General features: G+C 42.0%; 1 protein-coding gene and 1 pseudogene across 5 annotated transcripts; both read right to left on the bottom strand.

Moving 5' to 3' along the window:
- Positions 1–43: 43 nt before the first annotated feature.
- Positions 44–18,418, bottom strand: LOC138356100 (venom phosphodiesterase-like). Of its 5 annotated transcripts, none has more exons than XM_069311806.1 (15): positions 18,400–18,418; positions 12,982–13,012; positions 11,148–11,375; positions 10,633–10,776; positions 10,168–10,284; positions 9,246–9,353; positions 8,344–8,578; positions 6,550–6,764; positions 5,395–5,577; positions 4,484–4,576; positions 3,614–3,749; positions 2,497–2,676; positions 2,070–2,277; positions 1,468–1,609; positions 44–432 (listed from the first exon to the last, which is right to left on the bottom strand). In XM_069311806.1, the coding sequence occupies exons 2-15, from the start codon at positions 13,009–13,011 to the stop codon at positions 286–288; spliced, it is 2,166 nt and encodes a 721-aa protein (XP_069167907.1). In that variant the 5' UTR covers position 13,012; positions 18,400–18,418; the 3' UTR covers positions 44–285. The 5 variants fall into 5 exon arrangements, with proteins under 5 accessions (XP_069167907.1, XP_069167904.1, XP_069167908.1 ...); XM_069311803.1 differs by lacking the exon at positions 18,400–18,418 and adding an exon at positions 15,129–15,264; XM_069311807.1 differs by lacking the exon at positions 18,400–18,418 and adding an exon at positions 15,129–15,258 and having other exon boundaries at positions 13,001–13,012.
- LOC138356180 (U6 spliceosomal RNA) lies at positions 13,555–13,654 on the bottom strand (annotated as a pseudogene).
- Positions 18,419–18,738: the final 320 nt, after the last annotated feature.

Here is an 18,738-nt window from a genome sequence, read left to right as displayed (position 1 = left end):
TCATACAAACTATAGACTAAAATGGTTAATAAAGCTATTTGAACTATTTCTTATTTTTTTATTCCCATTTGTTTTTAATTTAATAACCAAATGTATGAAAAGGTATTGTCAAGTGTGAGGCAGAGCTGAGAGTGTGTCGTCATGTGTGAGCCAGAGATGTGAGTGTAGAGTCAGTGTAGGGGCCAAAGCTGTGAGTGTAGGGGCCAGAGCTGTGAGAGTAGAGTCAGTGTAGGGGCCAGAGCTGTGAGTGTAGTCAGTGTAGGGGCCAGAGCTGTGAGTGTAGGTTCAGTGTAGGGGCCAGAGGTGCGGGATCATCCGAAGTACAAGAGAGGTGCGGGTCTGGAAGTCGAGGTCGGGGAAGAAGGTGAGTCCCGTGACCAACTCCACGTCGTGAACCTTGGCGCTGAACTCCGCCAGGTAGTCTGCATTACTCTGTAACATTGGCGGGATGTTAGTAGTGATGGTGATGTTAGTAATGGGGGTGTGCTAGTGGTGATACTAGTGTCGGTGGTGGTGATGTTAGGCGTGGTGGTGGTGGTGGTGATACTAGTGGCGGTGGTGGTGCAAGTGGAGTATTAGTGGGGACACTAGTGATGGAGGTGTTACTGGTGGGGACAATAAAGTAGTTCGTGCACCTTTCTCGTAAGGAACCTGTTGTGTACGTGAACGATGTGAGGGTGCCAACTGACCACCGGCGTCATGGCAACTTTGTGCCTCGTTGTTGCCAGGGAGGCAACTTTTATCCATTTTTATTTAGTTTTTGGTCCCATTTCTTCCCTGTTGATGATGCTGTTGCGGACGGTACTGCGCAATACATTATTACCGATAAATGTTGCCTGAATAAGCCCTTGTTAGAGTACTGGTTGTGGTGTGTGTGTGTACTCACGTAGTTGTGCTTGCGGGGGTTGAGCTTCGGCTCTTTAATCCCGCCTCTCAACTGTCAATCAACTAGTGTACAGATTCCTGAGCCTACTGGGCTCTATCATATCTACATGATAGAGGCCACTATCATGTCGTGGTCTTGTTTAATTATTATAAGAAGTGAAAGCACTTGAATGTGCCATCGAGTATTGGAAGTTGAATATACTGTTGTGAGCGTGGCCTTGTATATGTATTTCAGGCGTGTTTAGAGTTCAGGGCGGAATATCTCTGAATAAGTTGAAATGGGCCAGCACAAATTGTTACGAATTATTTGGAACAAAGTGAATATTACACGCAGAAATCACAATAGCGTGATGCATCAAATGAACAAATCCACAAGATGGGAGGTCAGTAGAACTTCCGGTTGCAATTCTTTTACCATGTCGTAGCTCAGTCGATTAAGGCAGCGTCTGGGATCCTCTCGGACGTAGGTTCGAGCCCTCGTCACGCCCCTTGTGGATTTGCTCAAATTGAATATCTTAATGGTTCTCTTGGCGACCTGTGTTGACCTGACCTCCGGGTACAGACTCATTGACCTAGACTCACCTGGCAGTTGGAGACGAACTCCACCATTGGGATAATGAAGGCGGCAGCGTCGAGGTCACTGGGAGAGCAAAGGTCAAGTGAGGTCACCTTGGTCTTGCAGCGGGTCATCACATAGAACAGGTGGGACGGAACTTCGGGAATGCTGAGGAGGAAAAAGATTTGAACAATTATTTAAAGCATGAATTGTTTTATGAGAGGCTTCAAGTTTTTTTTATTTAGATAAGACAGCTTTTTTATTTATTATTTATTGATATACTTATTTATATATACTGTACAAGAGTTGTTACATTCTTGTACAGCCACTAGCTCGCATAGCGTTTCGGGCAGGTCCTTAATCCTAATGTTCCCTGGAATACGACCCGCCAAATCGTTTAACAACCAGGTATCCATTCACTGCTGGGTGAACAGAGGCTACAGTTAAGGATTGGCGCCTAGTCAATCCTCCCCGGCTAGGAAATGAACCCAGGACAAAGTACTCGCGAAGCGCCGGGCGAGTGTTTTACCACTGCGCCACGGGAACGGAGACTATAGTCACCAACTATCGCTACAATCATCACAATAGCAGGTAATATAATTGTCGTCAGTAAAGAGGAGCCTCGTACATGAAGTTGTGGAAGTCGTCGGGGAGGGAGTCAGCGTTGTTGTCGAAGACGGGTCCCAGCACCAGGTTGAGGGGCCCGTAGAGAGCCAGCCAGGCTGGCACCAGCTCCTGCAGCAGCGCCTCCCACCGGTATATCAGCTGCCTCGAGGCCGGCACCGCGTTGCTCACCAGGAACGGTATTTGAGGTACAGAAGTGTTCCAGGAGAAGCCTGCAACACGGCAGGAAAGGTATTACGCCAGCTTGTAATAAGGCCAACAAATAACTACCATAGCCTACAACTTGTAGGAATCACTGCACCTGAAACAACAGCCACTAAAACTGTGCACCATGAGCATCTACACATACAACAAGAGCCAAAGACAAACTTGGACAGAACGGATTGGGCAGGTAGGGGTAAGTGGGAGAGGTTCATAAGGTGGGGACTCACCTGGAGGGAAGAGAGGGTACATGGAGATGTTGCTCGTGTCCAGCTGTTGGTAGTCAGTACAGGTGGGTGTGGTGGTGTTGGTGAGACGCACATCACTCGACCACGGCCATGTTGCGTTATCCCACTGTTGCCTCACGCTGAAGCTGGTCCATAGTGGCATCTTGAGCGTCTGAGAGTACCCTGGTGGGGCAGGGAGAGGCCAGTTAAGGGCACAATGGAGGATAGCAGACCCTCTGAAGCCATACCCGCAGGTAGGGAGCTCGAAGCCTCACTATCATGGGCGAGGTGTGAGTAAGGAAGTGAAACGCGTTAATGAGTATGATGGATGAGGTGTGAAATAGATGTGTTGCCAGATGGGCGTGTATGGACTATGGGCTCACACTAGGATACTGTCAACACTGTGAATAATCTCCTGTTGTTTACACAAGTTATCTCTGTTGCAGTTTTATTACCGTTTAAGTCTTTATTACTGTGGTCGAGATCGTATGATCTGCTTTTGTGTGTGACTGGTGGCCAGAAACCAACAACTTAAGACTTCGTTATTCAAACGACAAGTGCAACAAATGCATAGATTTTCAGTGTGTTTATAGAATAAAAACAGTATTAATACATATTCACTAAACAGTACTGTGCCACCTGCACTATCATCACCATGCCATAAACATCCTCTCCAACAGGAACAACAGACAGACAGACAGACAGACACTGCCCGTCTGTCTCACTGATCAGGACAATAGGACGGGGAAGCCCTTCCGTCCTCAGTTATAAGGGGAACACACACTAAATATTAGCAAGGTTTCTCCTCCATGCTCCTTAGAGAAACACTCATCCAAATATATCACACCCTACAGACCTTCTCAACGTTCATATAACACAGACCTTACAGTAATGAGGGAGAGCTCACCTGTGACGTGGTCTTGGTGGTGGAGGAGAGTGAGGGAGGCTGGGAGAGATGAGGAGTGAGGGAGAGCTCACCTGTGACGTGGTCCTGGTGGTGGAGGAGAGTGAGGGAGGCTGGGAGAGATGAGGAGTGAGGGAGAGCTCACCTGTGACGTGGTCCTGGTGGTGGAGGAGAGTGAGGGAGGCTGGGAGAGGTGAGGAGTGAGGGAGAGCTCACCTGTGACGTGGTCCTGGTGGTGGAGGAGAGTGAGGGAGGCTGGGAGAGGTGAGGAGTGAGGGATACCCCAGGGAAGGTGGAGCATCTCCGTCTTGTTCCGCTCTTCCTCGTTCAGCCCCAACAACTCCAGCCACGACTGTACAGAGCCATGAGCACACCATCATGCACACCATGAGCAGGATAAAAAATGTTATACAAACTTTAAATGAAGGTATATTTGCACAAATCGTGAATGTTCTGTTAAAATCTTCTTACCAATTTTTGTCTCAATTATTTATGGAGTTTTTTGAGATGGAATTATTGTAATTATCCAAGTTAAAATTCGTTAAGCTATGTAGATATTTTTTGGAGTGATCTAACTGATAAAATTATGAAATCGTCATTTTGAAGTGTAAACAAATATGCTTCCTTTGTCAAATTCACATTCAGAAGGAAAAAGGATAAAATTCAGGTCAACTGGTCTTCAAGTGAGCTGGACACACCAAGTGATGTATAACAGTCACAAGATCACACCAACTAGCGCCATAAATTCCTAAAACTAGCATGAATTTACATATGTGGATAACATTACACAATAACAAGGAAATCCATGTTATTATATTCACGTCATTAATTAGAAGAATCTTGGCATATGTCATTATTGAACCCAATAGCCTAATTAATATTATAATCTATATACCCAAAGTAACATATGAAGTATTTTTCTTCATATGTTTTAATCATTTACAAAAATTCCCAAAAATTGTTTCGTCTACAAACAAAAAATAAATAATAAATATTAATCAAGGACTTAAAATTATTACATCTTTGGAGTCGAAAATGCTAAATTTTCTCGAAATTGTGGACATGTTTCCGTTAGCTGGGGCTCACCTCGGGAGCGTGGAGATCTCCAGGGCAGCCAGACATTCCCAGCAGAGGTGTCACGTCTCCCTCTGGATACATGGACGTCGGCGGCTTCTCCTCCTTCGCCCACAGGTACGCAATAGAACATAGTTTACTATACGGCACTGTGTACCGGGGCAATTAAATGCAAACTCTTATTAATAAATATATTTGATTAGAACCAGAAAGGACTGGTTCCGAATGAAATTCGGCCAATGGTCTACGACAATTATTTAACAGAGACCTGTGTGTGCTAATGGCAGCACGTAGCGCATAGTCCATCTGTACACCAAGAGTAGCTTATGAGCCAATAGCGGCAGCACCGCGCCTGTGTACTACAGGCAGTCCGTGGACCAAAGACCTCTTGTAAAACAGGGGTGGATGGACCAAGGACCACTTGTGTGCGGAAGAACGCCCCATGAATAAAGACCCGCCTGTGTACTAAATCAGAACAGAGACCAAAGACATCTTGCGTAGTGAAGACAACTCGTGGACTAACAACGACCCATTGTCAACAGGCCTCCAACTACTGGAGACCCGTTGACAATGGGAGGCCCCAAGACCAAGGACCAGGTGTGAACCAAGGGTTGCCCTTGGACCAAAGACGGCATGTGCTCCAGGCGCTGCCCTCGTACCAAAGATTACTGGTGAACCACGGGCTGCCTATGGACCAAAGTCTGCCTGTGTCTCACGTTCTTCCATTTAAGTTACGGATTCAGTATGTCAGGTTGGTGAAGCAGGTCATCCAACGTATCCTCGCACTAAATTCCTCCATATCTGTACGCCAGAAGTGCGACCCAGGTCCACCAGTGAACCACCAGCATCGGAGCGTGGAGCAACCAAACAAAAATATTGTGTACATTATATATATTGTATTACTGTTGTTTAGGAAGACTTACAGTAGGAAGTTGTGGCGCTGGCGGAGGGTTGGCGAGGATGTGATAGAGGGAGCCGAGGGTGCCGTTGTTGGCGGAGGGTTCGACACCCGTCAGGTAACACATGAGGTTGTACAGCTCGATGTTATGGAAGGGTTCGGCTTCCATCTCCGTCTTGAAGTCCGGCCCAGACGCCACGAACAGTGCCTGCAAGCAGGGAAGTACATGAACTGTGGCCCAGACGCCACGAACAGTGCCTGCAAGCAGGGATATACATGAATTGTGGCTCATATGCCACGAGCAGTGCCTGCAAGTAGGGAAGTACATGAACTGTGGCCCAGACGCCACGAACAGTGCCTGCAAGCAGGGAAGTACATGAAATGTGGCCCAGACGCCACGAACAGTGCCTGCAAGCAGGGAAGTACATGAATTGTGGCCCAGACACCATAAACAGTACCTGTAGCGCAGCAATTAGCTCTATCGGCTCCCAAGCGATTAGTCGAAAGCTTAATTCTCGGGCAAGGCGAGATGTATGTGCACGTTTTTTCCCCACCCGATGCCCCTTTTCACCTAGTAGTAAACATATGGGATGCATACTGATGAAAATCCGTCGCTGGCCAGCAGGACATCGAAAAGCCTAAAGGACTCTCTATTCTTGGAAGGAATAGAATCCTATTCTAACCATATAACAAAACTCTTTGGCTCCGACGAGTAGAGACTACAAGACTAAACTCATGCGGCTTATTCGCTATGGCCATCAGAGTGCAGGTTCCTAAACTCCGGTCAAGAACATTTTCCTTACCCCGTTAGAATGGAAAATTACGGGTTTGTTTACAAGAATTCTAGGGAGTGTGATGCGTTAACATGAAACAATTGTGAGAGAATATTAACAAGTTGAGGTGACTCCTGACGACAATTCACAGGAAGGAATTGAGAACTCCCTCTTTTAATGTCTTATTATAAGCACCTTTTGGAGAAACTGTGTGGCCAAGGCAGCTGTGGCTGTGACTTATCTCAGTCTCGGGTCACGCCCTGGGATGGTTATACTTAATTTCGAAGGAAGCGCATCAAGATCATAGATAAAAATGGGTGAATGACTTATGACATTTCTTAATCTACCAAAGTAATGACAATGCTTAAAATGGAATATTGAAAAAGAGAGAATATCTCAAGTCTTACATTCAAGTCGTTGAAGTAGTTGTCATAGCCGTGGTGGCCCTTCGAGGTGAGGCCGAAGGAGATTGTTGCAACGAAGCCTGGGTCGAGGTCAAGAACTATGTCTTCAATGCGACGGTTGTTGGAGAAGTGGAACCTGGTGGGGAGGCCCTCCCTGGGGTACACCCGCATCTCCTTCCTCTGACACGACAGCTCCTCCATCATCGCCATCTTCACTTCTGTAAACACAACACACAATGTAACTAAAACGGAGTGAATTATATGTTTAACGAGCTCTTTCGTCGGTTACCTTCACCACTGACAACATGGAGAGAAAAAACAAAGTCTTGTTTTCATATCAACATATATTGAAGTTGTGTATGGATGAAATAATAATGAAATATTGTACTGACACCAAACTTCAGTATAAGCTTACAAAATCCATGCATGATCCCAGTGGGCGCATGTTAGGCACACACGACATTATTCTCAGTTGATACCATTGATGCATCGTCACTCGAGCAAGACCATTGACAGCAAGAGCATCGACAGCAAGATAATTGAATGCAAGACCATTGACAGCAAGAGCAAGGGAAAGCTAAATAAGGTGGCGTGAAATACGTCTTTCCTGATTATGAAACTACACGACTCACACTAAGATATTTCTGCCCCCCATGATAATACACACCTGGTGAATGGTGAAATGATTACACCTGTGATGGTAATGATGAAGTCAACAAATCGTGAGTACATACGCTGCATTCTGTCAGGTGAAATATACGCACGATATAAGTGGATATCACTCCATTGATGAATAGTCTTCAAACTATAAAACAGTAATATGCATAACGGCAAAGCATTCAGACGGAACCACGTGAGTTACATTCGTAATAACTGATGGATACAAATGATTATTCGCGTCTTTACAATAACTTTAATGTCGACTAAACCACACACTAGAAAGTGAAGAAACGACGACGTTTCGGTCCGTCCTGGACCATTCTCAAGTCGATCACAATAACTCTAATGTGTGTGTGTGTGTGTGTGTGTGTGTGTGTGTGTGTGTGTGTGTGTGTGTGTGTGTGTGTGTGTGTGTGTGTGTGTGTGTGTGTGTGTGTGTGTGTGTGTGTGTGTGTGTGTGTGTGTGTGTGTGTGTGTGTGTGTGTGTGTGTGTGTGTGTGTGTGTGTGTGTGTGTGTGTGTGTGTGTGTGTGTGTGTGTGTGTGTGTGTGTGTGTGTGTGTGTGTGTGTGTGTGTGTGTGTGTGTGTGTGTGTGTGTGTGTGTGTGTGTGTGTGTGTGTGTGTGTGTGTGTGTGTGTGTGTGTGTGTGTGTGTGTGTGTGTGTGTGTGTGTGTGTGTGTGTGTGTGTGTGTGTGTGTGTGTGTGTGTGTGTGTGTGTGTGTGTGTGTGTGTGTGTGTGTGTGTGTGTGTGTGTGTGTGTGTGTGTGTGTGTGTGTGTGTGTGTGTGTGTGTGTGTGTGTGTGTGTGTGTGTGTGTGTGTGTGTGTGTGTGTGTGTGTGTGTGTGTGTGTGTGTGTGTGTGTGTGTGTGTGTGTGTGTGTGTGTGTGTGTGTGTGTGTGTGTGTGTGTGTGTGTGTGTGTGTGTGTGTGTGTGTGTGTGTGTGTGTGTGTGTGTGTGTGTGTGTGTGTGTGTGTATTCACCTAGTTGTGCTTGCGGGGGGTTGAGCTCTGCTTTTTCGGCCCGCCTCTCAACTGTCAATATAAGTGTTTAATAAGTCAATATTGACTATACGAAAGTGCGAGAACGGGTTGCAACTGTCGATCAACTAATTTTCCCTCTTTTTAACTGTCAAACTCACCATAACTGGTATTGGTGGGTCGTATCCTGCTGAAGGCGCCGGTGAAGACTGTGGCGGTGTTGGCGATGTCGGGGACGTAGTCCGCCAGTTTGATGACGCTGGCCATCACCTGGGATTCTACCATGCCGTGGTCAGCCAGCACTATGACGTTGACGCAAGACGCAAGCCCAAGCACTTCCAGCCCATCCAGCAGGCGCGCCAGCATCTGGTCCACGTACACCAGCTGGTCGTTGACCTGTCGGGGCACCAACAACGTACACTGACTGTGGTGGCTACTTGTTATAAACCAAACGGCCTAGATTTTGTGTTGTATTGGTTTCTCGTTAACGGGGAACATGTCTGTTTGGTTATCAAGGTCTCCCTAGGGCTGGAACCATTGACCTTCCCCGCGATACATCCTATAACAATTGACCAACGCAGTTATTTTGATTTTAGATATATTTATGATGTCTATTTTAGTAATATTACAAATTAAATAGGTACTTCCAATATAGAAACATAATTGCTGTGATATATTAGGCTCCCTCTTTCTCTGTCTAATCATTTGTGTACGCCACTGGCTGACGGAAGCCAGGTTTGATGCTCTCAAGGTGTATGTCTATAGGTCTCTCAAGGTGTATGTCTAGGTCTTGTGAAATTTCTGAAAATTTTACGCAAAATATTTAACATTTCCAGATCCAAGGAAAATATAATTGACTAATAAAGCCAAAACATCCCTATTGGAATAAATTTGGCTTGTATACTATTTCTCTATTCCGTACTACTAAACTCAAGATCACAGTCCAAACAGAACATAAGAATGACGGCAACTGCAGAAGGCCTATTGGCCCACACGAGGCAGCTCCTATTTATAACCACCCAATCCCACTCATAAAAGTGGGATTAGGTGATCATTAACTCACCACCTGGGAATCTGGGCCAAAGTTATGTCCTGCTTCGTCTGGTTGATTGAAGTAGAGAGAGATCCAGGCTGGTCTCTCTTCCACCGGCAGCGACACCCACTCCAGCACCTGAACCAACACAATGATAACATTCATTTCTCTGAATCGTTAAACTTAAAATCTTGCAAAAATACCAACTTCATCTGTTTAACACCTGTCGTGATTCAAATATTTCCACACGCTGAGTATAGATTGTGACAAAGTGAAGCTTTGTACACTGCATTTATTACATAATATATTTTGTCGTAAGCAGTATATTTAAATGTTTTTCAAATTGTTAAGATGGCAATGTTTTAGGCTGCTAAAATGAATGCTATAATTAGCGTATTTGGGAAGGCACGGGCCTCAAAGAAGCTATATTATAGCTGACACTCAGTACACATAACATTCAAGAGTAACGCCTAATTAACGTCATCAACGTTGAATTACCGTTGATTCAACGTAGAACCAACGCCACTCTCGTGGCATTGGTGCCACTGGGTAGTTTACTACCCAGTGGCACCAGTGCTCATTGTTTACTTGTGGCATTTCTCATTTGGTGTTATATTTTTCTGAGGACCTTACAAATTGCACATAGACACAAGTGGCGAGATGAGGAGGAGGGGGCAGACGTGAATGCTCAACACACACACGAGCCAAAGAAATAGAATAAATGTTTCTACATCAAGGTTTTGTAATACAATTGGTAGAAGAATTATAAATCAAAACACGAATTCGAAAGATATGAAGAAAAATACGTGACAAGGAAAGCATTAAAAGCAACAACCATTAAAAAAGCATTACAGCATTGAAAGTTGAAAGCATTACAACCAACGCCTAATATTTAAGAGATGCGATCCAGGAGCTGGAGCTTGATCCCGGACAATACAGACGAGTAGAGTACCTGGTCCACGCGGTCAGGATAGGGAACATCCTTGTCGTAGGGGAACCAGTAAGTCGGGTGTTGACCTCCGATATCCACGTCTGAACCTGGCCAGAAGTACGTCGCACTTATCTTCCCCTGGTAATAGGTAGATAATATACAAATGATAATATGTGTGTATATAATACAATATACAAAAATAATACAATATATAAAATAATATATTTACATTATAATATAATATATATATTAGACTGACCCGTTGGGAGACAACCCGTCCTAATAGACCATCGCATTTTGACGTATGCTCTATTTAAGACCAAAAATTGTCGTACTAGAAAATGGTAACGGTTCGCGAATGTTAACACATACTGTCCCGTTTTCTGTTTTGGGTCCTCTGGTAGGTTAGGATAAGGGCACTTTAGTACGTCAGTTTCTTGACGTTGGGAAACCTCGGGAGGATGGACTGCGGGAGAAGGGACTGACCTGCCTGACGATGGTGTTCCAGATGGGTTCACCGCCCCACCACCTCCCGTGAAACGGCTCGGCATTGCCAGCAGAGAAGATGGCGTTGAAGACCGGGTCAGCGAAGTCGTTGTCAATGATGCCGTGTGACTCTGGGTAGAGACCCTGGACAACCAGACAACCTCATCAAGTATGCACGTGTCAAGTGATAAAGATGCACGCAAAGTATTTAGAAAGATAAAATATTTAGAAAGACAGATATACAAAATACAAGGCTGTGCTAGAAAGTCAATACTTGAGTTATACAGTACTGTACTTATAAAGTACTGGAAATAATATAACGCGTGTCTGAAATGAGACAACTTCAAGCTACGTATTGAGTATGAAATATGCATGCGATTTATATGACAAAATTCAATTATATGTATGTAAAGCAATGTGTGAACAAATAATAGTAAAATATATAAATACAAGAATATTAAAAAATGGTAAGAGATAAAAGGAGAATTTTAATCTCACTAAAATAAGCCACAAACCGTGACGATGGTGTAGTGGTTGGGGAAGGTCTTGGACGGATAGGAAGGCGTCATATATGGGGCTCGAACCCCGCGCTTCCCTAGCGACACCAGTGTCGGGGTGAGGCCTCGGTTGATGTAGTCAGCCCGAAAACCGTCCATGGAAACCAGGATGAGTGGGTGGGTACCATAGTTAGCAGGACAGCCATCCTCTACAGTAGCCGCCACCGCTGCTGCCCCCAACCCGGCCTAGTGAAATGAGAAGCTATAGTACTTTGTGATGGATATGATAAATATGATATCGATAATCCAGCCCATCCTCCAGTAATGATAGTACTTACAACAACAACTCTCTGGTCAAACGCACACAAATTGACTGTTGGACTGCAAACAATTCACGTTTTGTATTACTGAATTAGTGCAAATGACATACCAAGAAGGGAAAAGTAACTGAAGGACCTAATCTAACCTGTTCAAGCAATCCTAGGCCAAACATTATTTCTTAGACCTAGTATAGTACATACATGTGCTATATTAGGCCTAGTAATGTTTAAGTTTGCTTTGTGACTTTTACCATGCACTCTACAAAATTAATAATTGGAAACTTGAACATTGTTGGCTGCAATAGTCCATATTTTTACGTTCGCCCAATTAACTGCTGCAAGTACTATTGTACTATAATTTAAGGAGGACGGGTTGGTAATCTCACTGACACTATAGACTCGAATAGATTTCACCAATTTTATCGACACATATTTGAAAATATCATGTATAAACCACTATATTCTTACCAGGCAAAATACAATATACAAAGTCCCAGCTAATTTGGCTTCCGATCTCAAAAGAATGGCAATGATGCCATTATAAGTTTACTCAACACAGTCCTCGTCAAAACTGACCATTCAAAAGTTCTTTTCATTGACCCCAAGTCTTCTAAGGAATAAATTCCATGTCAATGATAATAACTTAAGCATTTTAACAGACAGCAATATACAACCATTAATAACATCATCTTCCTTACAATCTCACTATTCATAGGGTTGCCACAGGGCAGTATGCTAGGTCTTCTGTTCTACACTCAACTACTGAAACCTTACTTTTAACTCTTTACACTATTACATCAACCCATCCTCTTAAATTGATAGTACTTAGAGTAACTGTTTGGTGTTAATTAAGTACCAATATGTGGTGATGGACCACCAGGAAGTTGACTTTAGTATTATTGAATTTGGAAAACCCAGAAGCTTTTTTTTATCCGTAACATAAGACCTAACTTCTAGCAATCTTACAAATAAAGGTGGCATTAAGTATTGATTTGCCACTTTAATAAAGTAATGAATTGTACTGTACTACATTTATGTTATTAAAAATTAAAGTTAAATAACTGCTAATATTACAAAAACACTTATATTACCTCATTGTAATACCCAACTGTATCACTCTTTTTGGTCAATATAAATTATCTATTTATTTATTTTTTCCAGAGTACCAACTCTTCCACATTATCATATAATCATCAGCTAGTATGATTTATCTACTAGTAATTTTATTCTGCTAGTATCACAATTTACTCGTCGTTTTGCAACAAAATAAAATCAATATTATTATTTTTAATTAGTATAAGTGTTACTATACCTAGCCATGAAAATGCACATGATCCTATACTACCCTGAGAACATAATATTTTAAGATTTATTGCCTTTTCTCGGCCTCAAAAGTAAAGCCCACAGATGGCATCCTATTAAAATAAAATGTCTCAGCAATTAACAGTTACTATAGTACAGAATTGAGTTTTTTCTGAGGCTCTTGAGACAAGAAGGCTAAATTACATCTTCCAGGGATGCGCCGTACTCACCAAGGTCAGCACCACCCACCTACTCGCCATTCTGAAATTTAAAATGGTGAACAGCATTAATAATCCAAGGATTTCATATTAATATAATTGTTTTTTGTATGTTTAATGTCGGGAATAATAAACGGATTTTTCTAGCTTCCGAGAACTACGGCAATGTATCTAAAATAATATTTGTTTCCTACATAATGTGTAAACCTTCATTGTGTAACCCGTCAAAATTATTTACGCGACTGTCAACAATGTAGCCATATAATACAACAAACAATACCTGGGTTAAAAAGCATTAATACAATATATACTGATGCATTACTGTGTGTCTTTGCTGAAATATTAATTAATATTAACAATCTTATACGAGCCGTTTTTAATCAGATTTAGAAATAACTAAATAACACGCTGATAGCTCAAAAATATATAGTTTCATAGTTCAGCACGTTTTCCCTTAATCTAATTTGTCCAACCACTGTAAGTGTATTTCGACGTACACGGTGTTGTTTTAGATTCTGCTACTCGGAACAAAAAGTTCCAAGCAGCACAGGCTATGGTGAGCCCGTCGTACTCACCTGACACAGGACATGTGCGTTTAACGTACAGTATATGAATGATGCGCAGGGCCATGCTAATCTTCTCTGTATCGTTCCAATTTTAGTATATGTACTGCCGAAGCGAGTACATCCTTAATATATGCAACTCACACTATACTTTCTGGGTGTTGTCACTGGTCGGGTCTGAGTGTTGCTGCTTGTGGAGTCACACTTGGGTGTTGCTTCATGGCGTTGGTCAGGCTTGTATTAACTTTCTTGATGTTAGTTGAATATTAGCTGTGGATAGTTAACTGTAACGGTTCAGCTTGGGTGTGAGCATCTGGAGGCTGTAATTTACACGAGCCCCTTTCAAAGTTCACAAAGCTGAAGTGACAAATATGAGCGAGCACGCAGGTTGAGAAGCAAACCTAAACACTAAAATGTAAACAAAGGAAGCTACAAGCCTACTAATATATTTTGGTATATATATATATATATATATATATATATATATATATATATATATATATATATATATATATATATATATATATATATATATATATATATATTTTCCAAAATATATTAGTAGGCTTGTAGCTTTCTTTGTTTACATTTTAGTGTTTAGGTTTGCTTCTCAACCTGCGTGCTCGCTCATATTTGTCACTTCAGCTTTGTGAACTTTGAAAGGGGCTCGTGTAAATATATAGAATACACCAAAAGAAAGAAATATTATGTATAATAAGGAGCTATACAAATAGACCTACAGCAAGTGTAATTAATTCCCATACATAAGGTCGGTTTCGTCAGTTAAGTTTAATTAATCTTGCATGTTGCCCCTGTTTATCAAGCAGTAATGGTAGGTACGTGAGAGTTAAGCAAGTATGAAGATTGTATTCTGCCAGAGACAGTTCAGTTGTTGGCCCGTATAAGACTACGACAAGCCTAACAGACAGACTGTCCCCCCCCCCCCCCCCCCCGACAATAGGAATCCACACACATCATAACACGGTGGTTAGGTTAGGGGCTCTCCCCAAATAGTAAAAAAATATATGTATTGTAACTGCTGGTTTTACATACAGGAAACTATTTTTTTTTTACTGCAAATTATACTTGAATATGAACTGCACAAGTTGCTTTTAATCATTATGGCTTGTCTCACTGTAAGTATAATTTATGATATGTGGTAATAAATAATGGGATATGTGGTAAAATTGTGATAGGTTTATAATGTAAACTAAAATAAAAAATTATGTAATGAAAGGCCTAAGTTCTGGCTTAATAATAATATTATAATATATTAGCAAATTATGCATATTTAGGCGTAGGTAGGGCCAGTGCCAGACTACTTTCTGCCCTAGGCAAGGCGGTCATCGCTCTTCGCCGGTGTTGGCTGAACCATCCAGGAAGCAGTTTGGCTTGTGTTGTGACAATTGATTGTCGGAAGTCTTTCCTCTGACGCTATATAACCCATTCATTCCTCACCGCTTTTTCTGCCCCAAACTGTCCTTCTGTTTAAACTCGCTATCTTCATATTTATATATATATATATTATATAGCTTTCATATTCACACCAACTTATTCTCACACTCTAGTTTCACTCTACACACTCATGTTACTCACAAGACGCAAGCACTGCTTCGAGTCCACGTGTCGCTTAGCTGTGTCAACTTGACTCACGAGTGCCTTCCTCTCCTTGACTGGTGAGAGTTGAGTTCCTCTCCCAACGCGTGCCGTTCACTCACTGTGGCACTGAAGTGCCACACACATGCACCACATAGTCCACTTTTTTGTTGGCACACGTGTGTAGTCACCTATTTGTACTCACCTATTTGTGCCTGCAGGATGGAGCAGTGACTCTTGGATCCCGCCTTTCTACCCATCGGTTGTTTACAGAAATGACTCCGGTCCTATTTCCCTATCATATCCATATATGTGTGTGAGTGTGTGTGTGTGTGTGTGTTTTTGTGTGTACTCACCTATTTGTGCTTGCGGTGGTTGAGCTTTGGCTCTTTGGTCCCGCCTTTCAACCGTCAATCAACTAAGACGGTCAACACACATACACACAACTGTGTGTGTGTGTGTGTGTGTACTCATCTAGTTCACCTAGTTGTACTTACAGGAGTTGAGCTTCCACTCTTTGGTCCTGCCTCTCAACTGTCAATCTGCTGGTGTACAGATTCCTGATTTTATTGAGCTCTATCATATCTACATTTGCAACTGTGCATGGAGTCAACCTCCACCACATCACTTCTTAATGCATTTAATTTATTAACTACTCTGACACTGAACAAGTTCTTTCTAATGTCTCTGTGGCTCATTTGGGTACGCAGTTTCCACCTGTCCCCTTGTGCGAGTATCACTCGTGTTAAATAATGTCATTACCTACTCTGTCAATTACCCCCCCCTGAGAATTTTGTATATGGTGATCATATCTCCCCTGACTCTTCAGTCTTCCAGCGGTGTGTGTGTATATGTACTCACCTAAATGTGTATGCAGAGTCGAGCGTGAACTCACTTGAATGTATTTTTTTATAATTACACAAGGGATGGGGGCACTCGGCAAGCAGAGATGAATGACACTGTTATAAAAGGAAAAAGATGCGAAAGGAAGACTGTACAAGGGGTACATCACACATCACACCAGGTCTACAACCGGAAATACATTCAAACATAATAACATCAGTGGCATTTGCAAAGGTGGCAAAAATAAAACTCTTCAGGATCCTAACCAAAGTCAGTGAACAATTCAGGTGGCTGCATATCGCCTACATGATATCAGTAGAGTATCGTGTACCAGCAGGGAACCCCACACCTTCGTTGAATATTAAAAGAATAATGAGACAATCTAAGATTTGAGACACAAGCCTGATACCATAAATACGAGCGCTTGAATATGAGGATAGGCTAAGTAACTGAACCTCACATAAGCGCCATTAGAGATATAATCACAACATAGAAGATACTCATACACACAATGGCTAATGACAGTCTGTTTACCATAGGCAAAAAAATCGAAAATACATATTTATATATTGAGAGCACAATGAATCGAGTACTTTAGTTTTCCCGGCAATGAACAATAGAAACGAGCTGGACGAGTGAGAAGAGCAAACTCAGCCTAAGCTAAAAAAAAAAAAGCCTAGGTCTGATTCAAAATATGATCAACAGAGCAGAATTGGGCTAGTATTCATTGTGCTAGATAGCAGATAACAACTGATAAACACACACACGTGTACATTATCACAAAATGTCCACGCATATATATATTATATATATAAGTCTCGTCCAGAGACTTTCCTCTATCCAAGAGGTTTCATTGTTAGACTGTCAACGACGTTCTGGATATGTGGGCCGTTTTATGAATCTTATTACATGAACGTTTGTTAATGTTATGTTTTCTCTCCTTTTGTTTTCTGTATGACAGTCCCAGTGCGGTGTATAAACTAGAGCGAGTGGTATGAATGTATGTATTTATGTATCAGCATATGAAATGTATATTGCAGGTCGAGACATACGTGGCAAGAATACCTGGATGAGAATGTATTATTTCTAGTTACATGTACCCATGTTATTTATGTTCTAAGCAAGTACAATTTTTATGTACGGTTATCTGTAGCGACCATTTATAAGTTATAATTGTTACAGTGACTATTTTGGATGGCAATCTGCTGTTGTCAGAACAGGTACAAAAGAAACATATTTTGTATCTAGTAGCAACCAAGTGACGGGTCTCCTAATCCTGAGCACTCCAGGTGCAACCTCTGTCAGTAGGAACTGGGTCATGACCTCGCAGACCATTCAGACCCGTTCGCATGAGGTACCTGGAGTTTTGCAATTACTTTATTCACTCTCGTGTTCTTGAGGGTATTCTCATAATGCACCCAAAATTTGGCAGTGCAAGCTACAGAACATATGGCCCTGTATGACTAACCATCCTGCGAGATAGGGAATTTCAGTATAACTGCTACCTTATTCACTCTTGTGTTCATGATATCCTCATAATGCACCCAGTCTGCCAGTTCAGACTACTTACCATGCCTCTGTATGACTAACCATCCTGTGTGATGGGGATTTTTAGCATCACGTAACTAGTTTTTTGACACACTGTACTCCCTTTCATATAGTCTAGGGTAGGTGCACAAAATGTGTTAATAAATATATATATATATATATATATTTATATAATATGAATAAATAAAGAAATTAAGTTATAATCAGTCGAGCACTTCACTAGGATGCGGCGCTGTGAAATTTGCCATATGTCAAACACTTGAGATTAGATTGTGTTACTAGCATGTATTTTGATAAATACGTCACTATTGTGAGTATTACTGAAACACAATTTATATCAATAATCACTCGATTAATGATGCATGAGTAAATGAAATCATTATTACGAAAGCACTGACAACCTAAGTTGATCAAACCACACACACTAGAAAGTGAAAGGACGGACCGAAACGTCGTCGTCCCTTCACCTTCTAGTGTGTGGTTTGGTCAACATATTTCAGCCACGTTATTGTGACTCCTCGTCTGCACTGACAACGTAAATTATTAATTTATCCAGGAACAGTCGCTGAATTTAGTTTGTTCTTCACCAAGTTATTGTCTGAGTTGTAATCAAAATATGCACAATTGCGCGAGAAAACTCCGTATAAACGCTAATCTAAGAATGTTGTAATGAGAAAAGTCACCTCCACCAGACAACAGTTATATATAACCTCGCTGAAAATATGTTTTTATATATGACAAATTATGTATGACAATTATTTCGGTACACGAGGGGGTTTCTAATTATATGAGTCCCCCAAGATTGCTTTAATTGACTGATTTGTGTCTCATAATGTTTATCAATATTTTCCATTTAGAATATCCGTCAAATAAATCTCACATGGCAGCTGTCGGATGCTGCAGTCACCCGAGGCGGGAAAGTTGGCCATACGTGCACACTCCAAGGTAGTTAGTTCTTCAGACACCTGTTTGCTTACAACGTTGAGATGGTTTATCTGTCTCCTCTTGTCAAGATGAACATAAAGAGTAATGGTATGACTCTGATGATAGATAATTGCCACAAACGGTAGGACTTTTAACTAGTAAGTCCGGCCACTTGTCTTAGTACTCACTCAGCTGATAGCCTAGCATGGTGGATACAGTACAACACAAACAATTCGTTCTGTTTATCCAGATTCCTGATGATTTGCTGTTGAATTCCATAACGTGCCAGAAAACA

Source organism: Procambarus clarkii, chromosome 70 (assembly GCF_040958095.1).
Source record: "Procambarus clarkii isolate CNS0578487 chromosome 70, FALCON_Pclarkii_2.0, whole genome shotgun sequence".
Lineage (NCBI taxonomy): Eukaryota > Metazoa > Arthropoda > Malacostraca > Decapoda > Cambaridae > Procambarus > Procambarus clarkii.
This window is presented reverse-complemented; position numbering and strand designations above follow the sequence as displayed.